This window comes from Heterodontus francisci, chromosome 47, assembly GCF_036365525.1.
Source record: "Heterodontus francisci isolate sHetFra1 chromosome 47, sHetFra1.hap1, whole genome shotgun sequence".
In the NCBI taxonomy this organism is placed as follows: Eukaryota; Metazoa; Chordata; class Chondrichthyes; order Heterodontiformes; family Heterodontidae; genus Heterodontus; species Heterodontus francisci.
The window spans coordinates 18,638,932-18,665,963 of record NC_090417.1 but is presented as its reverse complement, the minus strand read 5'-3'; the positions used below and the strand labels follow the sequence as shown (position 1 = coordinate 18,665,963).

The 27,032-nt window shown below is 45.6% G+C and overlaps 1 protein-coding gene across 3 annotated transcripts; it reads left to right on the top strand.

The window, feature by feature from the left end:
* The first annotated feature begins 1,169 nt into the window (after positions 1-1,169).
* On the top strand, positions 1,170-27,032 carry LOC137357256 (AT-rich interactive domain-containing protein 5B-like). 3 transcript variants are annotated; one of them, XM_068023456.1, is made up of 7 exons: positions 1,170-1,237; positions 9,442-9,557; positions 10,393-10,582; positions 11,447-11,499; positions 20,823-20,920; positions 21,731-21,917; positions 24,523-27,032. In XM_068023456.1, exons 3-7 carry the CDS (start codon positions 10,393-10,395, stop codon positions 26,341-26,343), a joined length of 2,349 nt encoding a protein of 782 aa, XP_067879557.1. In that variant the 5' UTR covers positions 1,170-1,237; positions 9,442-9,557; the 3' UTR covers positions 26,344-27,032. The 3 variants fall into 3 exon arrangements, with proteins under 3 accessions (XP_067879557.1, XP_067879556.1, XP_067879559.1); XM_068023455.1 differs by having other exon boundaries at positions 1,183-1,432; XM_068023458.1 differs by lacking the exon at positions 1,170-1,237 and adding an exon at positions 2,421-2,685.

Here is a 27,032-nt window from a genome sequence, read left to right as displayed (position 1 = left end):
TTCAAAAGGGAATGGGATAAATACATGGAGGGGAAAAATTCACAGGGCTGTGGGGCCGAAGGGCCTGTTTCAGTGCTGTATCTCTAAACTGAAACAGTAGGGCAGTTGGACGAATTGGATAGATAGTGGGGTAATAAATATTGCTGGAGCTTACACCCATTGGGGACTTGCTTTTGAACAGCAGTGTCTTGGTTTGTGAGCCGAGTTAGCCTTTTGATTGATGAGGACGACTTTCTGTGTGTTAAATGCCAACGTATCCTGTCTTTGGATCATCTGCGACTTGCAGTGGGATTTGCTGCAGCAGTAGAGGGTCCAGTCCCACAGTAGTTACTGAAGACCATTTGGACCTTGTAAAGTTGTCTTTGGGGATGCACGTGCATGATGTGTAAAGTGTGTGCTGAGGTCAGGAATGTAACATCTTTGCTTCTGCATTAGAAATATTGTGGCGAGCAGTTTGGTCAAGTTTGGGAAGAAATTAGATTTTGCCATGGGGCGGGTGTGAGGGTGGTTATTCTGGAATTTATGTATTGTGTTGTGGCTCAGTGGGTAGCACTGCCTCTGCGCACATAAAGTAGACCAACATTCCTACTGCAGTACTGACAAAGTGCTGCACTGTTGGATGTCCTGTGTTTCGGATGAGATATGAAGCCCTGTCTGTCCCTTCAGGTGATGTAACCGATTCCACTGCATTATTTTAAAGAGGAGCAGGGGAGTTCTCCCCACTGTCCTGGGGACCAATATTTATTCCTCAACCAACATCACGAAAACGGATTATCAGGTCATTATCACATTGCAGCAGTTTGTGGGTTCTTGTGTGTAAATCGGCTGCCGTGTTTCCGACATTACAACAATGACTAAACTTCAAAAAGCGTTTTGAAACGTCCTGAGGTTATGAAAGGACTATACAAATTCATCAGATCTGCAAATAGACTGAAGACAGAAATGAGTTTCAATATGCCATTTTAGATATTGCAATAAATTGTAAATGCTGTATTGGAAAGGCACTGCACCTTGCAGTGTAAGGTTCAAAACTGCTGTTGAAAGCTGTGCTATTAGGCCACTTTAAGGGGTGGGGACCACAACCGGCTGGTAAGAATTGGGGCTGTGAAGAATTCTGCAAGAAGACTGGCCAATGATTGCAGGGGGGAGGCGGGGTTTGCTGTCGGAAAGATAACATTTGACCGAGCCTGATGTTGAAATTAGCAGCGTGAAGTTGGCGAATGGAGTAAAGCACAAGGCGAGTAGTGAAGGGATTCGGGACATTGCCAATGGGTAAATGTTGTGGATTCACTGCTAAACTAAGCGGTAGCTCTTTCCATTCAGCACTGCCGCAAGGTGATTCCTAAATCCCTGCTTGCACATGCAGTTCATTTCAAGTCGACAGACTGCATCCCGGGGCTCTGATCTGGTTACTTTGTGGGAACTTTTGCAAGTGAGTAAACGCACTGGATAGATTTGTTGAGGAGGGCATTGAGAATGTGTAACTTCACTGAGTTTTGCAAACTGTTGCAGCTTAGAATTTTAATTGAATGCTCTGAATTGCATTGAAATGAAGGTGTGTGTGTGTAATTTGGTATCTTTGTGTGTGAGAGACTTTACCTTGCTCTTAACTATGAAATATAACCTCAGGTTCCTGAACTGTATCCCCAACTTGTCATCACTGTTTTAAAAAGGGGCCGTGTGCATTGGAATTGTTGTGGGTATTAAAACTGTGAAGAGTGGGCTGACTTGTTAAAGGGAACGGTCTGTTGGTAGCTTGTGCTAGTTGAAGGCACCGTCTGATGGGTTGTAAGGGAGGCTCTTCTCAGTCCAGATGCCCCTGAACTTGGCTGCTGAGCAATGTTTGGTGCTATTTTGAGTCTCAGTTGAAGTCCTTTTGTGATGTTGCGGAGTTGGAGCTGGAGTTGGTCAGATGCCTGCTGTTGGCACTGATGTGGTGTCATTGCTATGCAAGGCTTTACTTGTGCCCAAACGAACCAAGGGTGGGAGAGGGTCAGTGAGAGACCACTGTCGCTGTGATCTCGTGTGCTGTTACTGCAATGACGTCACTGGCATGCTTCACGGTCTTGTCCCATTTCAGCTTCTGAAATTCATTCACTCATCTCCATCTCCAGGTAGGTTAGTGTCCTAACTCTGACGACCTACTGTGAGCGATACCACAGGGAGATCTACCAGAGTCACAGGCCCTGCCCTCCCCAGCTTCCTGATCTTCCAGAACAACAAGTGAGAGTGGATGGGCGCGGGGTGGCAGTGGGGCATCTCCCAGCAGCTCTGACAGACTCTCGCTTGTCCGCTCCTCCACTGTGTTTTATAACAAGAGGCTGTAATGCACTGCACTGCACTGTACCGAACCAACATTGTTCTCAAGTCACACACAGGAAGCAGGCAGGCCTAGCGTGTGACTCAGTACCCACAGGGGAATTTTTATTTAACTGTATATGTGTTTTTATAGAAAGTGTGGTCATTTCGCTGGAATTAAATTCTGATGTAGAAAGAGCTGGGTAATGTTTACATGCGACACTACAGGGAAAAGATGTTTTTTAAAAAAAAACCCAGGCGGTTTCAGTATTTGAGAATTATCACTAGCCACGTGCTGATTTTATACAGGGAAGTACTGACCTGCTGTTGAGTGGGGAACGGCAATCTGTTAATGAACTATAAACAACTGCTCGGCTGAAGTCACCTGTGAGTAGTTCTGCTGCCTGTTTTGTTTCTGTGTTGATTCCAGAATGTCTGGTGATAGGCTGTTTGACTGTATGGGGCATCATAGGATCCTGTGCAATCCTGTCCATGCCCCACATGGTCAAGAGTGGGGGTGGAGGGCGGTGGTGGGTGCTGTGACTGGATGGTGATCCGGGGGGGGGGGAATCTCCGTTATTTTCCCTCCCTTCACAATCCAGAGATGCAAAGGCTATGAGTACGAGTCCTGCTTCTTCCATCCTGGATTATTGCCCCAACTCAGATGAGTTTGCTATGGGCAGCGTGAGGCTCTGAAGCCAGAGCCTTCCCTAAACAGGCATCCCATTCACCCCACCGAGCCAGCGCGTGTCCGCGTTCTAATTTTTAAGTCTCTGGGTTAAATCCCTCTGCGGCGTCTTCTCCTCCCTATCTCTGCAACCTTCTCCAACACTACAACCCTCCTAGATCTCCGCGCTGCTTCAATTCTGGACTCGCCATCATCTCCCAGTTTTAATGGCTCCACCGTTGGCTGTGCCTTCAGCTGCCAAGGCCCTAAGCTCTGGAATTCCCTCCCTAAACCTCTCCACCTCTCCTTCCAACTTTTAAGATGCTTCTTGAAACCTACTTCTTTGACCAAGTGTTTTGTCGCCTACCCTAATATCTCCTGATGTCTGGTTTGTCTGGTTCTGCTCCTGTGAAGTGCCTTGTGTGAAAGGTGCTATATAAATACAAGCTGTTGTGTGAATAAGGTCGAGTCTCACTTTAGAGCAGAACAAGATGCTCTCTTTTATTCACAGAGGGGGGGGGGGGTCCTGTTTTGATCAATAGGCAGGAAGTAACAAGATTGTGGGGGGGTTTTTTGACCAGAAATTTGCCTGAGTTTGCATTGTCTGTGGGCTGCATCACAAGTATTGGGTGTCCGAGCTGAATGGAGTCATTTCTATATTTGGAAATGAGATAGGAAATAAAATGTGACTGAGAATTTAAAAATCAGATTTTTGTGTAATTGCCACAGGATGAATTTCGAATAATGACGGACAGGAAAAGAGCTTCTGGTCCATCCAGCCCTTCCACATACAGCTGTCGAACCTTGTGTATCACTGGAGAGACTTTCCACTCCACCCAAAACCATGTGATCTCCTGAGAGAGGATAAAACCCAGGCCAACTGGGGGAAAAAAGATTGGGACAGTTCCTCTCAGACCTCTCGTCTAGGGCATCACTCTAGCCCCAATCATTCCCTGCAATACCTACCCTTTTGCACATGGTGATTTCTGTAGTATAATGTGCATAAGCTGTTGCTGGGTAGATTATTTATATATATATATATATATATATATCTATATATAGACCTCGAGCATCATCACAGGATGTGATGTCATGAGTCTGAACTTCCTGTTGCTCAGTGTTAATGTGGATGTTTCAGAAATAAGATGGTTGTAAATAAATTCCTGTTACTTTGACCCAATGTCTACTATCTAATATGAACAGCACACTGAGCAGTATAGTAAAATCTTGACCCCAGAGAAGCAGGTCCAGCTCTCACTTGAAGCAATTCAGCGAATTGGCTGTAGAATTCTTTCCCTAAACCTCTCCACCTCTCTCTCCTCCGATAAGGCCTGCAGTAAAAGCCACCTCATTGACCGAGCTTTTGGTCAGTTCCCATCACCTCTACTTCACTTCAATGTCCATTTCACATTCTTCTCATGCCGATGAAGCACCTTTCTCTTTGTTGAAGGCACTCAGTGACTGCAGGTTGTTGCTACTGTTTGTGTATATAATGAAATTGTATGAGCAGTTGTTCATGGCCGTGAATTTGCATTTACACAGCCACTTTTACAGCCTCTGGAGGATTCCCAAATGCTTCACATCCAGCACATTAGTTCTGAAGTGTAGTCACTGTTGTAATGTCGGCAGTCCGTAAAGTAACAATATGCTAGATGACCAGATAATCTGCCAATTTCATAATGTTGGTTGAGGATAAATCAGGGCCAATACACAAAGGAGAACCCTTTCTGCTCTTCTTCAAATATTGCATCCACCCAAGAGGGCTGTTGGGACCTTGTTTTGACATTTCATCCAAAGGGCAGGGCCTGTGACCTTAAGATTGCAAGGTGGAAGTGTCATTGCTGAGGTCTGTTTGTTGCAGATTGAGGCACTCCATCCCATCATTCCTATTCCTCATAATGACAAAATCTGAAACTCTCCACCCCAAAAGGCTACGGATGCCAGGGGAACACCTGGAGCTTTTAAAGACTGAGATTCATATATCTTTGGGTGAGAGCATTAATCGGGGAGATCCATTCTGATCTGATTGAATGGCGGAACAAGCTCAAGGGGCTGAATGCCTCCTCCTGTTCCTGTGTTCCAGTGATGCTGAAGTGCATGAGGGGCAATCATTGGGCCAGAAGATGCTTTCTTGGTGACCTGATGGCCTTGACTTTGCTGCTGTGAGGCAGAAGTGATAATGTCACTCAGAACAGAATCTTTCCTTTCAGGATTCCACCCTCTGCACCAAGCTGTCTTAGTTCCAAAATGCAAATAATTGCAGTGGGCTTGAACAGTGGATTCACGCCAACATAAGCAGTTAAGAGAAAGTCGGTGACAGCAGAAGCTTGTTGCTCTTCACTTATTTTTAGATCTGCTGTGTCAGAAATAGAACTGACTTTCCACATCATGCTGAGGAGTCAGTATGGAGCGTGTGAGTGTACTGTGCAGAGGAGGTCATATTGGATTGAGACTTGTTGCTTTCAGTCTGGCAGGTGACTAAATAATAGATTATTGAAAGGAAGAAAGACTTGCATTCCTGTAGCGCCTGTCACCACCTCAGGTAATCCCAAAATGTTTTACAGCCAATCAAGTACTTTTTGTCCTGTCATCACTGTAATACTGTTGGAAATGCAGCCGCCAATTAGAGCACAGCAAGCTTTCAGAAACAGCAATGTGATAATGACCAGATCATGCTGGTTGAATGATAAATATTGACCAGGAGGACTGCCCTGCTCTTTTTCAAGTAGAAGCCGTGCAATCTTTTAAGCCCACATGAGAGGGCCTTGGTTCAACATCTCATCCTAAACACTCTGACTGGGAGTGTTGGCCTGAAGCTTGTATTCAAGCCTCTGGATTGGGATTTGAACCCATGACGTACTGAATCTGAGGTGGGAGTGCTACCCATTGAGCCACGTCTAACACCTAAATTGGTGAGTTTATCCTGACGTTTGGACCTTCTCTCCCACATGCGTGCTGACTAGCACCTGCAGTCTATGCTCGATACCGGTTTGGGTGCTCACACTCCTGAACTGAATGGTTTGTTGATGAAGACAACCTAGAGGGTACAGGATACCTTTCAATGTTTTCGTCTTCTGAAGTGGCTCTGGATAAGCTACCGAGAAATTGACCCTTGCGCGTGATGACAAGGTAAACAGTGCGACCTCAACTATCCACAGCAGATTGTATGCTCCAACCAAACCTGTTTCCACATTATACACGCTGTCCAATTTTCTCCCTGCTGGCTAAGTTCAAACCTGAAAAATGCACTTCGCCTTAAGTGCTTGTGTGAAACACCTTGAACAGTAGGTGTATTGTTGATCGGATGACAATCTGGTCTTTGAACTGGTGGGGCAAATGTGCCTGTGAGCTCCTTAATGATGGGGGAGAGAGAAGGTTAACAGTGGTATCGCTGATAAATTATTGGTTAGGCCTCAGCTGGAGTATTATGTGCAATTCTGGGCACCATACCCTTTTTCGAAAGGATATCAAGGCCTTGGAGGTGATGTGGAGGAGATTGACATGAATGGCACAGTGATGAGGGATCTTCATGATCTGGAAAAACTGGTGTTTGTCTCCTTGGAGCAGAGAAGGTTAAAGGGATATTTGATAGAGGTGTTGAAATTCATGAGACATTTAAAATCTTGTAAATGAAGAGAAGCCTTTGCACTATGGGAGGGTTGGTTACCAGAGGATATAGAATTAAGCTAATTGGTGAAAGAACTAGAGAGAAGATGAGTTTTTTTTTTAATGCATCTGAAATGTCCTGCCTGAAAAGATGGTGAAAACCGATTCAATAGTAACTTTCAAAAGGGAACTGGAAAAGTTTCAGGGTGTTAGGGAAAGAGCAGGGGAAGTTGAACGAGGGTGACATTAGTAAGATGGGAGGAGGTTCGTGTGGAGCATAAATCCCAGCATAGAGCAGTTGGACCAAATGGCCTGTTTCTGTGCTATTATTCTATGATGTAAGAGGACTGAATATTTTGATGTCCATGAATTGATTGGTGGAGGGGGTTACTGAAGGAGTAAACACACGTTGCAACCTTCAGCTGTGTTCGAGAAGGAAGTCTGAGATGACCTTCTCAATACTTGTACTCAGCAGATAGATGGGCTGAATCATTAATCATTAACAAATGCAGCACGGAACAGGGAAACACAGAACACAGTAGTCAGAACTGAGTAATGCTGGGAGCAGTATTGGGGACCCGTCAGAGCTGGTGGCCCTAAGTGCATCCTGATCAGGAGGAGATCAGCTCAGAAGCTGGCAAGTTGTCGTTTCTTATCAATGAGTTATATTTTCAAGAAGGCTGCACGCCAGTTAAGTGTCAGTTGTGATTTTAAATACTTCAGTAGAAAGACAGTTATGATGACCTTAAATAATGGAGAAAATGTACAGTGCACTGCAGATTAGGTGAAGGAACTAGCAACCTTGTGTTTTTGTTTGTTCTCTCCTTTTTTTCCAAAGAGGAAATGAGTAATAAAGGGAAGTTTTACTGTATGTATTTAAGAATGAAACGTTGAGCTAATTATATGTGTGAATAGATAGTGTCTCTGTGTTCTGTGTGTGTGTGTTTGTGTTTCTGTCTCTGTGGATCTCTCTGCCTGTGGGGTTTTTCTCTGGTAGGGGAAGAGGTAATGGGGTAGAAAAGGGTCCTTGTTTTTTGGGTTAAGATAGACAGAAAATCATGTAGCAGTAAATGGACTACATCCTATTTGGGCCTGAGCTGCTCATCACAGAAATGGGGCCCAGATTAATTTCTACCCAAATAGCTGCAAAGATCAACACTCGTGTTCCTCGAAACAAACTTTTCCATTGGCTGCTTCATTTGCCCACGTAAAAACAGGATAACACTTCAAAGTTCTTCTTTGGCCATGAAGTGCTTTAGGTTATCCTGAAGTGGTGAAAGATGCTATAGAAATGCAAGTCATCCTTTTCTGGTTCCATCTGTTTTCTGCCTATTGTAAACTGGTTGAACTCTTGGGCTTCGACAGTGGATGTGGGAAATAGGCTCCACTTGTATCTGGGAAGAGTTGGGGTTCCAGGGTTACACTGTGGATATCCTCCCCATAACACACCCCTCCCCCTCCCCACCACCACCCACCTTTCCCGGCTCCTTGCCTATCAGAGTTCATTCAGGAACCAAACTCTTCCTCCCCTCCTCTGGTTTGCTGGGGGCAGGGAAGTGGAGGATATGATGTAAAGCTGGGGTGAGGTCCACTGGTGTGGAGGAGAAGGGGTTAAACTGGAGTGAGATCAGGATGTGGGGAGGAGAATGGGTTAAACTGGAGTGAGATCGTAGGTTCTGTGGAAGATACGGGTAAAGCTGGAAAGTAGTCGGGGTTGTGGAGGAGATGAGATTAAACTAGGGTTTGAAAGAGACCCGTTCTATTTTATGGGTTTGAAGTCCACTGAATGGAAACCTTCTACTGTTTGAGAATCAGGAATGAGAGGTCATCACTTTAACATTGTCAGAGTGAGGAAAAGTTAGCAGAAATTTCAAGCCACAGAAAGCGGTTGAGACAGAGACCATTGCAACTATTGAAGGATAAGTGGATAATAACTTGAAGCGTAGCAGAGTAAGATTTATGGACAGTGGGGAGATCACGGGGCAGTGGGATTAGTTTAGGATTGATACAGGGCTCTGGAGAGAGAGCGGGGCAGTGAGATTAGTTTAGGATTGATACAGGGCAGTGGGGAGAGAGCGGGCAGTGGGATTAGTTTAGGATTGATACAGGGCTCTGGAGAGAGAGCGGGGCAGTGGGATTAGTTTGGGATTGATACAGGGCTCTGGAGAGAGAGCGGGGCAGTGGGATTAGTTTAGGATTGATACAGGGCTCTGGAGAGAGAGCGGGGCAGTGGGATTAGTTTAGGATTGATACAGGGCTCTGGAGAGAGAGCGGGGCAGTGGGATTAGATTAGATTAGAGATACAGCACTGAAACAGGCCCTTCGGCCCACCGAGTCTGTGCCGAACATCAACCACCCATTTATACTAATCCTACACTAATCCCATATTCCTACCAAACATCCCCACCTGTCCCTATATTTTCCTACCACCTACCTATACTAGTGACAATTTATAATGGCCAATTTACCTATCAACCTGCAAGTCTTTTGGCTTGTGGGAGGAAACCGGAGCACCCGGAGAAAACCCACGCAGACACAGGGAGAACTTGCAAACTCCACACAGGCAGTACCCGGAATCGAACCCAGGTCCCTGGAGCTGTGAGGCTGCGGTGCTAACCACTGCGCCACTGTGCATCAAAATGATTGATGCAGGGCTCTGGAGAGAGAGCTGGAAGTCAAAGATTTTTACAATATCAGTTTAAGGATTGGGATCTGTTTGTTTCGCTGAAATTGTACTGGAAGCTGAGACTGACAGATACAGCGATTGCTGTTTTGTTTGCCTTTGGCTCGAAGGAATCATCTCCAAAAAGCTCTCTGAAGAATAAAAAGCAGGATGCAATCTTCTCACAATCTTTCTGATTCTAATGCAGTTTCCAACCTCAAGGGAAGATTTCTGAGGACCAAGAGCCTGCCTGCCAGTTGTGACCTGTGAGATCCTGCTGCTTCAGAGGTTGTCACTGCTGACTCGGATAATCACCAGGTTGAGGTACTTACCGCCTTGCATTTGCATTTCCTGTAATCGTAGCGTGAAAGAGATGTTTGTTTTTCACCACAAAATGTGTCTTCGGAATTCAAGAAGGCGAGATGTGAAAGACCAAGCGGTTTCAGTGGTCGCCTCACTTTGAGGTAATATTTGATGCTGTGTCAATTTAAAAGCTCAGGAACCAAAGTGTTCACTGAGCAAGACATGGTGAATGGAAACTCTTTAGGTTCATTTCCTTGTTGTCTCTGAGCTCAAGAAAAGCAGAGTGTTTATTCCCTGAGCAGCCGAGCTACACAACTCTGCCAAGCTCTTGAGGGGGGGGGGGGGGGGGGCGGGCGGGGAAGCCTACAGGGAAGTACGAATTGTTCTGATAAATCTCATCCCCTTCCCCTCTACTCCCCACTTTGTGTCATGGTTGAGCATCCTGACTGCCATGATGGCACATTGGGTTGAAGGTCACGAGTGGAAGTGGTTGCTGTACCAACAATTATCTCTTGGTTTCCGTTGACAACCAGTGCACCTCTTCCCTTTCCCTCCATCGAGCATCCCTCATATCTGGTCCCTTTATCAGTGACACCACACTCTGAAAATATAGCTGAATTAGAACAACCCATTGACCACACATGGACACAGGAATGATGATCCCTGTGGTGTGATGCTGCTCAAACTCCTCGACGACCTTCCAGCCTGGAACTCATTCTCTGCTATCTGTTCTTCCACATATAATCAGCCAGTTGGGGATGATGCACATTGATTCTGTTTATGCCCTCCCTGTTGTACCACTTGGTAAAGTGAGATCTGGCTTAGTTTCCCCCCTTCTGCTCTTTTGTCATTCCAGATGCAATGTGAATTAAAAGAACTGCCCACTGTAATGGTTGAGGGCAGTGGAATGGCTGGAGAGATTCCGGAGGTGAAGGATCTGGCTTCCAGTGACGTGGGGCAGCAGAACTTCCTCGTCAATCTGTACAAGTTTATGAAGGAGAGGGGCAGTCCCATCGAGAGAATCCCACACTTGGGCTTTAAGCAGGGTGAGTGTCAATGCAGATGCTGAGAAGATAGTCCAGCGTTACAGACTGAGACATCTCTCTCTGTGCTGGTTAGACAATGCTTTCATCACATACCCAATGAGAAAAGAAAGAGGCTTGCATTTATTTAGCACCTTTCTCAACCTCAGGACTGCCTCAGCATTTTGCAGCCAATTAAGTGTTTTTGAAGTGTAGTCACAGTTGTAATGTAGAAACTGCAGCAGCCAATTTGTGCACAAACAGCAGTTTCATAATGACCAGATAATCTGTTTGAAGTGATATTGATTTTGGGTTAAATATTAGCCAGGACATTAGGAAAACCCCAGAGCTCTTTTTTGAACAGTAGCATGGGATCTTTTACCTTCACTGAGAGGGCAGACGGAGCCTCAGTTTAACATTTCGCCCAAAAGAAGGTACCTCTGACAGTGCAGCACTGCCAGGGAGAGTGCCAGGTTATTGGCACAAGTCTCTGGAGTGGGGTCTTGAACCCACATCCTTCTGACTGAGAGGTGACAGTGCCCGCCCCCCGAAGCCACAGCTGACATTTGATCTTACTGGTAGTGTTTATTCTCCATCCCTTGCTGCCCTGAATTCAAGCTAATATTCCATGTCCATCTGATGTAGGTGTGGAATGCAAGACTTTACTCATGTGGAGGGAGAGGAAGGAGTGGGCATTCTCTTGAGTTGAAGGGCCAGTTCTATCTTGATGTCAGTTCTGGTGTCTGTAAGCTATCCCAAGATCTCTTTACACTCTTCCTGGGTGGACTAAACTAGGTTTCTGAACTACAGTGACCTTTCATTGCTGTGCACTTCATTTAATTGGAGGTTTTGAATCTTGCTGACATTATGAATCTTTTCTCTCCACAGTTAACCTGTTGACACTGTACAAGGCAGTTGAGAAGCTGGGTGGTTACGATGCAGTGAGTAATCTTTCTATTCAGCACTGATTAAAAGTTTTCTTTCTCTGGATAAAGATGAGGATACTGTTCATTTACAATCCTGTCGAGCTATCCATTGATGAATTTGTCGAGCGAACCAGTTGGGTTGTTAATATTTAACCTCCAGAAGGTCTTTGACTCTGATTGATGAGATACGTGTTAGTCAAACCTTGAAATTCACTGTCTTGAAAGGCTTAGTAATAAAATCCACAGAGTTGATCCCGAAATTGAACTGTCATTAGAATCCAGATCTTGTGCATCCCTGATTTCCTTTCTTCAATCATTGGCAGCCGAGGTCCTAAGCTCTGGAACTGCCTCCCTAAACCCCACTGCCTCTTTGTCTCTCTGCACCTTCAATGTGCTCCTTAAAATCCACCTCCTTGATCAAGCTTTTCGTGGTTCTGGGTCAAATTTTATCTGATAACACTCCGATTAAACGACTTGGGGTGTTTGACAGGCGCTATATAAATGCAAGTAATAGGACTTGTTGTTGGTCAGATCGGATAGTGACTGAGTCTGCAGTGGTGGGTCATTGCCTGGTGACAGGTCATGATAGAGGAAAGCAAAGAGGCATCAGAGTGTGACCTGTAACGGGTATGATATAGTTGGGATTATGGAGACATGGCTGCAAGGTGACCAGGGATGGGAAATGAACATCCAGGGATATTCAATATTTCGGAAGGACAGACAAAAAGCAAAAGGTGGTGGAGTTGCATTGCTGGTTAAAGAGGAAATTAACGCAATAGTGAGGAAAGATATTAGCTCTGATGATGTGGAATCTGTATGGGTAGAGCTGAGAAACCTAAGGGGCAAAAAATGTTAGTGGGTGTTGTATATAGACCCCCAAACTGTAGTGGTGATGTTGGGAATGGCATTAAACAGGAGTTAGAGACGCATGCGATAAAGGAACATCTGTAATTATGGGTGATATTAATCTGCATATAGGTTGGGCAAATCAAATTAGTCACAATACCGCAGAGGAAGAATTCTTGGAGAGTATATGGGATGGTTTTATGGACCAATATGTTGAGGAACCAACTAGAGAACAGGCCATCCTCGACTGGGTATTGTGTAATGAGAGAGGAATAATTGACAATCTAGTGGTGCGAGACCCCTTGGGGACGAGCAACCATAATATGATAGAATTCTTCATCAAGATGGAGAGTGACGTAGTTGATTCTGAGACTAGGGTTCTGAATCTTAATAAAGGAAACTACGAAGGTATGAGGCGCGAGTTGGCTATGACGGATTGGGAAACATTATTTCAAGGGATGACGGTGGATAGGCAATGGCCAACATTTAAAAAGCACATGGATGAACTGCAACAATTGTTCATTCCTGTGGCGCAAAAGTAAAACAGGAAAGGTAGCCAAACCATGGCTTACAAGGGAAATTAGAGATAGCATTAGATCCAAGGAAGAGACATACAAATTCGCCAGAAAAAACAACAGACCTGAGGATTGGGAGCAGTTTAGAATTCAGCAAAGGAGGACCAAGGGATTGATTAAGAAGGGGGAAAATAGAGTACGAGAGTAAGCTGGCAGGGAACAGAAAAACTGACTGTAAAAGTTTCTATAGGTATGTGAAGAGAAAAAGTTTGGTGAAGACAAATGTAGGTCCCTTACAGTCAGAAACAGGGGAATTTATTATGGGGAACAAAGAAATGGCTGACCAACTAAATGAATACTTTGGTTCTGTCTTCACAAAGGAGGACACAGATATCATACCAGAAATGTTGGGGAACACAGGGCTTTGGGAGAGAGAGGAACTGAAGGAAATCAGTATTAGTAGAGAAATGGTGTTGGGGAAATTGATGGGATTGAAGGCCCGGGGCCTGATGGTATGCATCCCAGAGTACTTAAGGATGTGGCCCTAGAAATAGTGGATGCATTGGTGGTCATCTTCCAAGATTCTATAGACTCTGGAACAGTTCCTCCAGATTGGAGGGTAGCTAATGTAACCCCACTATTTAAAAAAGGGAGGTAGAGAGAAAGCAGGGAATTATAGACCAGGCATAAAGTCAGAGGGTGATACAGCACTGAAACAGGCCCTTCGGCCCACCGAGTCTGTGCCGACCATCAACCACCCATTTAAACCAATCCTATATTAATCCCATATTCCCTCCCACATCCCCACCATCTACCTACACTTGGGGCAATTTACAATGGTCAATTTACCTATCAACCTGCAAGTCTTTGGCTGTGGGAGGAATACGGAGCACCCGGTGGAAACCCACGCAGTCACAGGGAGAACTTGCAAACTCCACACAGGCAGTCCCCAGAACCGAATCGGGGTCGCTGGAGCTGTGAGGCTGTGGTGCTAACCACTGTGTCAACCTCTATCAGTCAGCCTGATGTCGGTAGTGGGGAAAATTCTAGAGTCCATTATCAAAGATTTTATAGCAGACACTTAGAGAACAGTGGTAGAATCGGGCAGAGTCAGCATGGATTTACAAAACGGAAATCATGCTTGACAAATCTACTCGGATTCTTCGAGGATATAACTAGTAGAGTTGATGAGGGGGACCCAGTGGATGTGGTTTATTTGGACTTTCAGAAGGCTTTCGACAAAGTCCCACATAAGAGATTAGCGTGTAAAATTAAAGCACATGGGATTGGGGGTAGTGTATTGCGATGGATTGAAAATTGGTTGGCAGACAAGAAACAAAGAGTAGGGATAAATGGGTCTTTTTCCGAATGGCAAGCAGTGACTAGTGGGGTACCGCAGGGATCGGTGCTCGGACCCCAGCTATTCACAATATATATTAATGATTTAGATGAGGGAACTAAATGTAATATCTCCAAATTGGTAGATGACACAAAACTGGGTGGGAGGGTGAGTTGTGAGGAGGATGCAGAGGCTTCAGGGTGATTTGGACAAGTTGAGTGAGTGGGCTAATGCATGGCAGATGCAGTATAATGTGGATAAATGTGAGGTTATCCACTTTGGTCGCAAAAGCAGGAACGCAATTATCTGAACAGCTATAAACTGAGAGAGGGGAATATGCAGCAAGATCTGTGTGTTCTCGTACACCAGTCGCTGAAGGTAAGCAAGCAGGAGCAACAGGCGGTAAAAAAGGCAAATGGTATGTTGGCCTTCATAGCGAGAGTATTCGAGTACAGGAGCAGGGATGTCTTGCTGCAATTATACAGGGCCTTGGTGAGGCCACACCTGGAATATTGTGTGCAGTTTTGATCTCCTTATCTGAGGAAGGATGTTCTTGCGATAGGGGGAGTGGAGCGAAGGTTTACCAGACTGATTCCTGGGATGGCGGGTCTGACGTATGAGTAGAGATTGAGTCTGTTAGGATTACCTTCGCTGGAGTTCAGAAGAGTGAGGGGGGTTCTCATAGAAACCTATAAAATTCTAACAGGACTTGACAGGGTAGATGCAGGAAGGATGTTCCCGATGGTGGGGGAGTCCAGAACCAGGGGTCATAGTCTAAAGATACGGGGTAAACCTTTCAGGACTGAGATGAGGAGAAATTTCTTCACCCAGAGAGTGGTGAGCCTGTGGAATTCACTACCACAGAAAGCAGTCGAGGCCAAAACATTGTATGTTTTTAAGAAGGAGTTAGATATAGCTCTTGGGTCTAAAGGGATCAAAGGGTATGGGGAGACAGCGGGAACAGGTTACGGAGTTGGATGATCAACCATGATCATAATGAATGGCGGAGCAGGCTCAAAGGGCCGAAGGGCCTACTCCTGCTCCTATTTTCTATGTTTCTTTGTTTCCTTTGACCAGACGTGCTGAAGATGAACTGACAGTAAATGAATGGAATTGAGACCAGTGGAGGGAGGAGTCGGGAGTGGAGGAATAATTGGGACAATGCTGTTAGACTCTTTGGCAGCCATCTTGAAAATAATTTAGGCATAGCAGATTTCAAGTTCGCTGTAGATATGCTGCACCTTATGAATTCATTCTTTGAAGTAAAATGCCTAGGGAACATTAGCAAGTTATGAGGGGGTCAGACAGGCAGTTTTCAGATGTTTTTTTTTTCTTTATTGGTCTTTCATAAGATTTCTGTTATTGTTTTGCCTCTCTGAGGAGATTCCATGTTGTGAGGGGGAAGGGGTGATGTGGGAGTGTCCAGTTATGATTCTCTAGCTGTCAGTGGGTGTGGGACAGCATTGATAGACCAACTGGTCTCTTCCTGCTTATCAATTCTGTATCTTGGTGTGGGCATCTTAAAAAGCAGCAGAGAAAGATACTTCAGAAGCATCCGCTTCAGACCCTTCAAAGTTCTCCACATTTCTCTCACTCTGTGTTAAGGTTGCCAACCCTCCAGGAGTCTGCAGGACGAGAAGATTAATCTCCAGGACATTATTGGATATTAGAATAGAGAGTAACATTTCAAAATTTGCCCATGATACCAAACTTGGAAATGTGGCAAACAGTGAGAAGGATAAAATTCGACCACAACAGAACATAATTGGCTCGCAGAATGGGTGGGACAAGTGGCAGACAGAACTTAATACAGAGAAGTATGAGGTGATGAATTTTGGCAGAAGGGATGGGGGAGAGGTAATATAGACTTCATGGCACAGTTCTGAATAGGATGGGAATAGAGGGATACGGACCCCGAAGTGCAGAAGGTTTTAATTTAGGCAGGCATCAAGATCGGCGCAGGCTTGGAGGGCCGAATGGCCTGTTCCTGTGCTGTACTGTTCTTTGTTCTAAAGAGGGTACAGGAACAGAGGGACCTGGGGGTGCATGTACATAGATCTTGGACAGCAGCAGGACATATTGAGAGAGTAATTAAGCAAAGCATATGGGATTTTGGGCTTCATAAATAAAGGCATTGAGTACAAAAGCAGGGAAGTTATGCTGAACCTTTTCTAAAGCTCCGGTTAGCCCCAACTGGAGTATTGTGTCTAGTTCTGGTCGTCACACTTCAAGAAGGATGTGAGGATCTTTGAGAGGATGCAGAGGAAATTTTGCAGGATGGTTCGAGTGATGGGGGATTTTAGTTGGAAGGTTAGATTGGAGAAACTGAGGATGTTTTCCTTGGGGCAAAGAAGATTGAAGGAAGACTTGATGGAGGTGTACAAGATTTGGATAAGGTAGACCAAGAAAAGCTGTTCCCATTAGCTGATGGTCCAAGGACTAGCGGATACAGATGAAAGGTTTTGTGCAAGAGATGCAGGGGGTATTGTGAGAAAGAACATTTTTATCCAGTGAGTGGTGATGACCTGGAACTCGCTGCCTGTGAGGCTGGTGGAAGTGGACATAATGAATGACTTCGAAAGGAAATTGGATGGGCACTTGAAGGAAATAAACTAAGAGGGCTACGGGGATAAAAACGGGGAAGGAAATGATTGGATTGCTCTGCAGAGAGCCGGCATGGCCTCGTTGGGCAGAATAGCCTCCTTCTGTGCATCTATGACTCCATGACATTGCTGTGAGCAAAACCCGGGAGACAAATTAACAGCTTTTTTTGTTTTCGTTAAAGAAATATTGGGGAAGGGGAGAAAGGCAATTTGATGATGGTAGAGAATCATCCAATTGGGTAACGGGAAGTCTGTCCATTTCCAATTGGTGTGGGAAGGTGGGGCGCCCTGAGGACAGACCAATAGGGCAAGTGTAGGGGTGAAGCAGTGGGAGGCATTTAGTCATGTGATGAAACCTCCTGGAATATGTTCAACCAGAGTTGGCAACCTTCCTCTGTGTATACGACATAGTGGAAAGAATGTTTAAAACTTTGAACTAAAGACTGAAGTAAGGGGTTTCAGCACTGCCCTGTGCCTCCAGGGATTGGGTTCCCGTCCAACAAAAACACAAGCGAGAAATGCCTCCTTTTCCCAATAGGGGGCTTGATTGGTTGGTGGCCAAACCATCACAATTTGCTCTCAATAACCTGGCTTTGAATCCAGCTGGGATTCAGTGAATCAAGATCTCCAATTTTGAATAAGAGACTGAACCCTGGCCTTTCACCTTTGGGTCATGGGTACATATCTAGGTTTTGGTTCCCAGGATTCCTTTGCATAGCATTGCCAAAAAGCAGCAAGTGCATAATATGTTGCAAGCATTATGTCTTTCTATTTAAGCATTCAGCTTGCTGACAAAAGCAAATGGGATGGCCATCACTCACACCAATCCATTTCATCGTAGACCAGAGTTTGATTTGACAGGGCTGTTTTCTCTCCATCGCGCCTGGAGACTGTTCAAATCCAAGAGGAACAGAGAGCGAAAAGCAGCGGAGTCTCAGTTCATCAGGAATATGCACCCCACTCGCCCCAACCCCACTACCCAGAGCTTTCCTTCATGACCAGCCCATGGCTGATGTTGGCGACAGACGCAGCTCCATTGCTCGGCAACAAGGTGTATCCTGGATGCTCTCAATTTCATATCTTCTATGTACACCTTTGGAAGAAAGGGAAGAGGAGACCCTTTTTGTCAGGGGCCAGTGCTTGTGTCTTTCAGAGGGCGCTACGGGCCTTTTCAAAATCCGTGGCTGTCAGCCCCTCGGCCTCCATTTCTGTTGCCGCTTCTGGGCAGAGACAGGGTGGCTCCGACACAAAGGTCCTAACGGGTGCCCACTGAGTAGCTGGCAAGAGAGGGTGTGCATAATATCTCAGTCCCAGTTCAGAAAGTGACGTGGGGCTGGAGTTTGTTTTGCAGCTGCAGCATCTTCTGAGCTGCTTGATGGCAGCTAGAATGAATGTTGCTGCCGTCTCCTTGTTCTCCCTCCCGTAGCAGGTGATCACTGTAATATTTGCAGCAAAAGCACAATTTGTAGCAGCTGCACCATCTGCGCTGATCTGGAACTGAAGAATTAAAATAAGAAACTGCTGCCAGCAGCACTTTCGGACAGATGGAGCACAGCATCGGCCGTAACTTGCTCTCTCTTTCTCAATCCAGCCCTGACTTCACTTTTCTCTCTGTCTCTGTATCTCTTTTTTTCTCTCTCTCTGATGTGAGACAGGAGAAGCTTTGTGACTGTTCTACTCGTACATGCGAGTTTGAAGGAGAGATTTGTGGTGTTGGTGCATGGGTAGATCGTTATATTTCCCTTTTTTGGTTGATATTTTTGCCCTTTGCATTAGAAATAGCAACACTCCCAGACAGGCACAGCCTTGGGTAGTAATGGAGTAAAGCTCCCTCTGCACTGTCCCCATCAAACATAAAGAAAAAAAAAACAGGGTTAGGTACAGAGTTAAGCTACCGCTACACTGTCCCCCTCAAACACTCCCAGGACAGGTACAACATTGGTTAGATACAGCTGTGTGTGAACGCGCCAGTTGAGATTTTCAATGAATCAAATATCAGAAATTAAATGACCACCCCACTCCAAAATCCTGAGCAATCTCCATCCTAGTCTCTGTCCGTTTTTGCCCCAGGACTAACTGTCTCTACCTCGCACGCTGGCAGAATAAGCAGCTTGTCTGATGCTGAGACTGAATTCTGTGCCCGCTTGTTAGGGCATTGATGACCACCTGGATACCAGTGTTCCATTCGAAAATGTCATTCTGTCGCTCCTGTGAATTGGTATAAACCTTTCTTTTTTTCTCACTGTGATGGGGAAGAATAGTTTTGACACTGTAAGGAGCCTGATGTAGACTTTCTGTGACTGATTTACTTGGAAAAAGTGACTGACCAAATGATCCACGAGGTATGCAGGTATCTCAGAGGTCACTTGAGGCTGTGGCGTTGGGGAGGGTGAGGTGACTGTCAGTGAAAATCAGTGCTTTCTGCAGGGGTTGGGTAAGAGGGACACAGCATGAGATAGCTCATGAGCTGTGAAGAGGACAGGCAACTTGCTGTGTTGTAACTGCCCAGCCAATGCTTGCAGCACGAGCCAGTAGAGGCCTGCATGGTGCCAGTGCATTGTTTTCAGGCAGATGGGGGAATTCCCATTCTAACAGCTAGATCTCAAAATGAAAGTGTTACTGAGAAATAGTGACTGCAGGTTGGTGTTGTAACAGGAAGTACGCACACACACAAGATTGTTTAAAAATAGCTTCATGGGTTCAGGCCTCTGCTAAAATATTAGACAGAGAGATACTGTACTGATGCGGTCAACCTTCCACCACTAATAATGCCAACAAGAATTTTCTGCTTTAATCTTCTGAGGAATGATTTTGTTGACTCATGTAAGGACAAGTGAAACAAAAATCTGCGATATACGAGTGTCTGTACCGAATGCTAGAACTCACGGTTCTGATGAAAGGTCACAGACCTGAAACGTTAACTCTGTTTCTCTCTCCATAGATGCTGCCTGACCTGCTGAGTATTTCCAGCACTTTCTGTTTTTATTTCAGATTTCCAGCCTCTGCAATATTTTATTACTGTAACTCCCAGCCTTTTTCCCCAATTATATTGCTTTATGAGAAGAATTGTTTGGCTGGAGATTGTTTTGACTACAACAGTTGATGGCAGGCTGGTTGCCACATACAGACAGATTTTCTTTGATGGAATGCATGAGTAACCATTGTCACTGTATTGTGCGACTGCTGGGATGGGAGACGGTCAACTGGATGGATCCTTGTCTTTTCGTGTCCAGTGATTCCTAATATACCTTTTTGGGTAAAGTGACTGGAGGGATATCTGCTTTCTTGTATGATTGGTTCTTGGGATTTGCATGACGATGTCCAGGCCTGCATTTATTGTCTTGCCCGAATTGCCTTGAAACTACCAAGAGCCACCCTGAAAGTGCTGGGCAGAAATCAAGACTTGCATTTCTACAGAGCATTTCATGAGCTCAGGACTTGCTTCAGTACTTTACACCTGATGAATACTGTTTTGATGTGTATTCACAGTTGTAATGCAGGAAACACAGCAGCCAATTTGCACACAGCAAGATCCCACCAAGGACAAGATAATGACCAGATAATATCTTTGTGACATTGGTTGAGGGATTAAATATTAGCCAGGGCCGCTGCTCTTTTCAAATAGTGGCCGTGGAATCTTTCGTAGTCACCTGCGAGGGCACTAGAGACCTCGGTTTAAACATCTCCTCTTCCAACAGTGCAGCACTCCCTTAGGACTGCCTTGGGAGTTGGCCTGAATTCTACATCCAAGTCTATGGAGTGGGATTTGAATACACGTCTTTCTGATTCAGAGGTGAGAGAGTGTTGCCAATGAACTATGCTGGGACTGGAGGAGTGTGTAGGCACAAATCAGATATGAGGTGACAGGATCTCTTCCCTGAAGGACATGGGTTTTAATGACAATGCTTCCATGCTTAGTTTATTGGGTGTCATTTATTCCGAACCTGCAACACTAGTATTTGAACACACTGCCTGTGGGTTGTCAGTCCTGTACCATAACCGCTGGCTTACCAGTTGTTTGGTTTATCCCTGCAGGTTACTACTAGCCGCCTGTGGAAAAACATCTATGATGAGCTCGGCGGAAACCCCGGGAGCACCAGTGCCGCCACATGTACACGCCGGCATTATGAAAGGTAGGTGGCATTGGCCCTTGAAGTGGATGGCTCTTGAAGGGATCTCTTGTGTCTCAACTAATGAGTGAGGGTATTGGGATTTCAGCCTCGCATCAACTGTCCTTTGTCAATGTAGTTGCAGAGTCTTTTCTGTCTATCAGACTGAAGATTCAGAGTGATCTTGCCTCATTATGCTATAATAATCACAGAACTGTAAGTGGTCAGATCCTGTACACCACTCTCCCTTCAACCAACCAATCAAATTCCAAATTGGGATCTATTTGGATTTCAGTTTCCGATGGGACTGTGTCGAGGCAGCTTTTCTCTGAATCTCACCCTGTGCTGTACCTGTCCTGGCCTTGTTTATGGGACAGTGTAGAGGGGCTTTATATATCTACAACACGTGTTCGAGAGTAAAGCTCCCTCTACACTTTCTCATTCAGTCAAGTTGCATTTACATAGCACCTCACAATTCCTCTCAGAAATATCTTTAAGCACTTTGCAAGCCATTGATAAATTATGTTCTATTCCATTGGAAAATGTAGCCGCACAGCAATATCTCAAATCTGGTAAGTGAACGAATGAACAATCAGATATGGTATTCATGGTGCTAGTTGAGAGGAATATTTACCAGGATGTTAGGAGAATGCCCTGGAGTTTTACATCCAGCTGAACCAGTGGACAGGACCTCTGTCTGCTTGACCTTCTTTGGGACAGTTAGCAGAGGATGGGAACGAGTGACACAGGGCAGTGGCAGATAACAGATGCACTCGTGGTGCAGTTGTGGCAATCCGCTCTGATCCTTCTCCCATCTCTCTCTCTCTCTCACAGACTGGTTTTACCGTATGAGCGTCACATCAAGGGAGAAGAGGACAAGCCACTGCCAGCCTACAAGCCTCGGAAACAGTACAACACCATTAAGAACAAGGAGGGAAAAGGATCCAGTACCGAGCAGAAAGAGAGAAGCAAACAGAAACGACTAAAAGACAGTGTGCAACGGAGCAGTGAGACGAACGGGGTATGCTAACTGGGTCTAACCAGGGCAAATTGGATCCAAAATTGGCTTGGTGGCAGGAGGCAGAGGGTGATGGTTGAGGATTCTTTTTGCGATTGGAAGCCTGTGACCAGTGGTGTAGTGCAGGGATTGGTGCTGGGACCATTGCTGTTTGTAGTGTACATTAATGATTTAGATGTGAATATAGGAGGTATGATCAGTAAGTTTGCAGATCACGAAAATTGGTGGTGTCGTAAATAGTGAGGAGGAAAGCCTTAGATTACAGGACGATATAGATGGGCTGGTAAGATGGGTGGAGCAGTGGAAGATGGAATTTAATCCTGAGAAGTGTGAGGTGATGCATTTTGGGAGGACTAACAAGGCAAGGGAATATAAAATGGATGGTAGGACCCTAGGAAGTACAGAGGGTCAGAGGGACCTTGGGGTGCTTGTCCATAGATCACTGAAGGCAGCAGCACAGGTAGATAAGGTGGTTAGGAAGGCATATGGGATACTTGCCTTTATTAGCCGAGGCATAGAATATAAGAGCAGGGAGATTATGATGGAGCTGTATAAAACGCGAGTTAGGCCACAGCTGGAGTACTGTGTACAGTTCTGGTCACCACACGAAAGGTAGGATGTGATTGCACTGGAGAGGGTGCAGAGGAGATTTAAGGGCATAGATTTAAGGTAAGGGGCAGGAGGTTTAGAGGGAATTTGAGGAAAGGTTTTTTCACTCAGAGGGTGGTTGGAATCTGGAACGCGCTGCCTGAAGGAGTGGTAGAGGCAGGAACCCTCACAACATTTACAAAGTATTTAGATGAGCACTTGAAACGCCATAGCATACGAGGCTATCGGCCAAGTACTGGAAAATGTGATTAGAATGGATAGGTGCTTGATGGCCAGCAGGGACACGATGGGCCGAAGGGCCTGTTTCTGTGCTGTATAACTCTGTGACTCTAATCCCACCCGCCTGAACCTTTCGTCCCTATTTGTTACACTGGTGACAATGAGAGCAGAGTGATGCTCCAGCTACACTACAGGCTTTTTCCTGTTGCTCAAGGCTGAGGAATTAGCTTGAAATGGTCTTTATTTTGGACCTGATATGACCACCTCGCACCCACAGGATAATTTAAGACCCCCTAAATATTCGATGAGGGACAAAGAACTGGAGGAGGCCTTTTAGCTCCGCCAGCCTCATCTGCCATTCAATGAGGTCATGACCAATCTGCAACTTCATATACTTGCCTTTGCCCCATATCCCTTCATATCTTCGGTTAACAAAAATCCAGCAATTTCAGATAGAGTTCCCAACTTCCCTTTGTGTGGACAAGTGTTTCCCAATTAGACTTCTGAAAGATCTCTCTCTAATTTTCGACTGTTCTCCCGAGTCCGAAACTTCCCAAACGGCAGAACTAATTTTTCTCTACCTGCCCCATCTGTCTTGTTAATATCTTAAACATCAATCAAATCACCCCTTAATATTCTAGATTCCAGGGAAGACACTCCGAGTAATCTCACCTCGTAATTTAACCCTTGGAGTCCAGGTATCAGGAGAATACTATAGGCCCTGTCCATTGGTGTATGAAGACCTCGAACTGATTTTCTGTGGTTTTTGTAGCAGGTAACATATTTGCCCTATTTACTCTGGAAGGTCACTATCTCATACCATTGAGGTCAAGCTTACCTAAATCTACAATCTTCATAGCTGTTCCACATTTCTTCCTTTCAACCACTGTGTTGAACTCAATTGAATCATATTCTGATCATGATCAGATAAATGTTCATACACTGTTAGGCTGTTGACTAAACTGGCTCATTACACAGGCCATGTCTTACTTGAACTAAGTAACCCCAAAGCTTTCTGTGGGACCATAATCAGCAATGTCAAGTGCCAATTAATTTTTAATCCTGTTGAACTTTATTTGCCAATAATGAAGGATGTCTTGACATTGGTATCATCCTGATGGAATGGGTATCACCTCTTTTTCATTGTGTTCCCACAGTAAGTATTCTCCAGGGGATATAGAGGCACTGGAGAGAGTGTGAAAAATGATTTATAAGGATGACAGTTCTAACCTCTCAGTTCTGCTATCAGGAAAGGTTGAACAGGTTTGGCTCCTTTTCTCTATTTAAGGGAAGGTTGAGGGGTGACCTGATAGAGATCTTCAAAATTCTGAAGGTTTTAGATAGGGTAGGCATGAGGAAGACAGTTCCACCAGTTGGGGCTATAAATATTAGATAGTCCTCATAAATCCAATAGGGAATTCAGGAGAAACTTGTTTACCCAGATAGTGGTGAGAATGTGGAACTTGCTACCATGGGGAGTGGTTGAGGTGTATTGCATATTCGGGGAAGCTAGAAAAACACGTGGTAGAATGGAGTAAAAGGATATGTTAATAGGGCGAGATGAAGTAGGGTGTGGAGAATAAGCACTAGTACGGACCTTTTGGGTTGAATGGCCTGTTTCTGCATTGTAAATACTATGCCAAAGCAATCAGCCTTTTCAGCTTCTGTGACTTCTGTGACATGTGACAGTTGCTCCTCAGTAACTTTGAGAGCTTGATTTTCATAACACCTTGTTTTATCAGCTGTGCCTAAAGACTTGATTCTTGTGTCTCCCGCACAGTTGTTTCCTCAAGTGGAGTCTGAAGATATAGGAAGGGCTAAGAATGAGCAAGTTTCTGTGGACAAGAAATCCCCGAACCCGCGAGACACTCCAACTGGGAGTGAAGACTGCAAAGACCAGCCACTAAATGGACTATCGCTCCAGGATAGCTGTGGGAACAAGTCCCCAATGCAAAATGTAACGAGACCCAGTGAGAGGCCCACACAAAATGGGTTATCTGAAGAGCTGTGGGACGCTAATGGCCCCTCACTAGAAGGGGTCTCCAGGGCAACGATTGGCAGCAATGCCATGGGTCATAATGGACACTGCGCGACTGCTGATGTCGCCAAGAGTGTGTCGGAGGAAATGGCTCGGGGACACGCCGCCACTTGTGAAGACAAGAAGACTGGCTCGCACCAACCCCAAGCATTATCTACTGCTAAGGATGACCTTCCAACACAGTTACTGCCTGAGGCAGACAAAAGCCGCCTGCCCATCCTTCGTTCCAGGAGTGACCAAGAAATAATGTCTCCTTTGGCCAAGAAGAAATTCCTTGCTCAAGGCAGCGACACAGCATCCCCCAGCTTTAATGCTGTCAATATCCCATCATCACCTGCCAGACTCAAGTCAACAAAGGGCAGTGAGGTCCAGCACTCACCGCCTGTCTCTAGCTCCCCTCCAGTAGTGAGCATCCACAGACCATCTGTGATTCATCACATTCAACACCCGAGACAGGCCCACCTGGATTACCACTCAGATTGGCCCTTCAACAACAATCTGGCCAAGTACCATCTCTACCCCTTGAACCAGATCTCCACAATTGATGGGCAAGTGGCACAAGAAGAAAGGGATCCAAAAGGAAGGGCAGTCGAGCATTCCCAACCCCATCAGTGCTTCGGGAACTTCTGTTGCAGCCCGTACGTGCAGGGGATAGTGAAGCCCCTTCTCCATTACCCCAGCAAAGGGGGACCTTTTGGTTGCTGTGCCAGTCAGAGAAGCTTCAGAGAGTTGAGTGGCACTGCGGTCCCAACATTGACCTCTGAGGTACACAAGATGGCGAGATGCTACGGAAGGACACTCGTTCCAAATGATCAGCCGACTGACCTCAGCCTCCCTCGAGCCAGCGCAGCCAACACATCCCAGACCCAGGTGTCCTGGGTGACAGAGACCAAGAATAGCTCCTCGCCGCTAAGGAAGAGCTCATTTACTGGCCGGGCTTCCTCCTCCTCTGAAGGCCACCCCAAAGCCTGCTGGGTGCCACCAATTAGTGTTGCCCTGCCCCGGAGGGTTCCAGCTAAGCGGGTGAAGAGTAACGGGCTGCTGACCAATGCCAAGAGTGGCCTCGCCAATTGTCAGCTTGCCCAGCCCCCACACAGAAGCCAGAAAGAGCTGGACGTGGCCTATGGGAAGAAGCTTCGCATTGTCTCCCCTCTACTCATTGCCAAGGATCCAGACAGCAAGGACAGCCAGGGGGTTGGTGATAGTAAGTCAATGGGCGGTGACCAAAAACGCCCACTATCTGAAGTTCCTAGCTGGCTGCCAACAACACTGACACCCCAAGATCCCGCCTTCTACGAGGGAGCGAGAACATGTTTCCCAAACAGCTATGCCCATCACTTTAGCCATGTGAAGAGCCAGACCCTCTACTCACCATACATCCCCTCGTTAACTTTAAACTCCTTCATGATCCCAGCTATTCAGGGGCAGGTGCTCAGCTCCCCTGGGCATCCCCTGGATCTGTACAAACACTTGGCTGCAGGCACATCGTATGAAAACCTTCTCCGTCACAGACTGTACCCATCTCCACACCTGCCCACTTTCCATGCAGGTCACAAACTATAGCCACTTGAGCTCTGGTGTAAAGATAATTCTCCTTCTCCTCCCTCCCAGTTGCTGTAATTCTCTGGCTAAAGAGATTAGTTCCTCCGACATAGACTCAAAGACTCATGGTGTTGAGCCGGAGTGGGGTTTGCAGTGGAAGACCAACGCTGAATTTCAAAGGGGTGAACTGGAGCACTCCCAGATCCACAGTCTGTGGGCCTTGCACGTTTTGACTTTGGGTGGGATCCTTAAAAACATGATGTCATCAATCAGAACCTTGTGAAGGTTTCTGAACTTGGATCAATTGTGTCATATTTGGCTGGTGGAGAAATTATTGTACTTATGAAGAACTTGTTTGCAATTTGAACAAGCCACTTACTTTTTAACTGTGTGAAGAATGGAAGAAGATGCTTTCTTCACCATAAGTATTTAAGGGACATTAATTGCCCAGCAACTTGGGAGTCTGAGACCTTCAACCCCAAAAGTAAAGGAAGAGGTCCGAATTCAATCAGAAAATGGCCTCCTGAACTGTGTAAATAATCATAAATATAAAGCAAATATATCTGGAATCAAAGAAGGTTCTTGATGGATGTTGAGATTTTGACACACCGCGTGGAAGAATTTCAGAAGTTCCATCGTATTGCGATTCCCAAATTTCAAGTGGAACACATGGATTTTTATGATTTTATAAAAAAAAAGAACATTTGAAA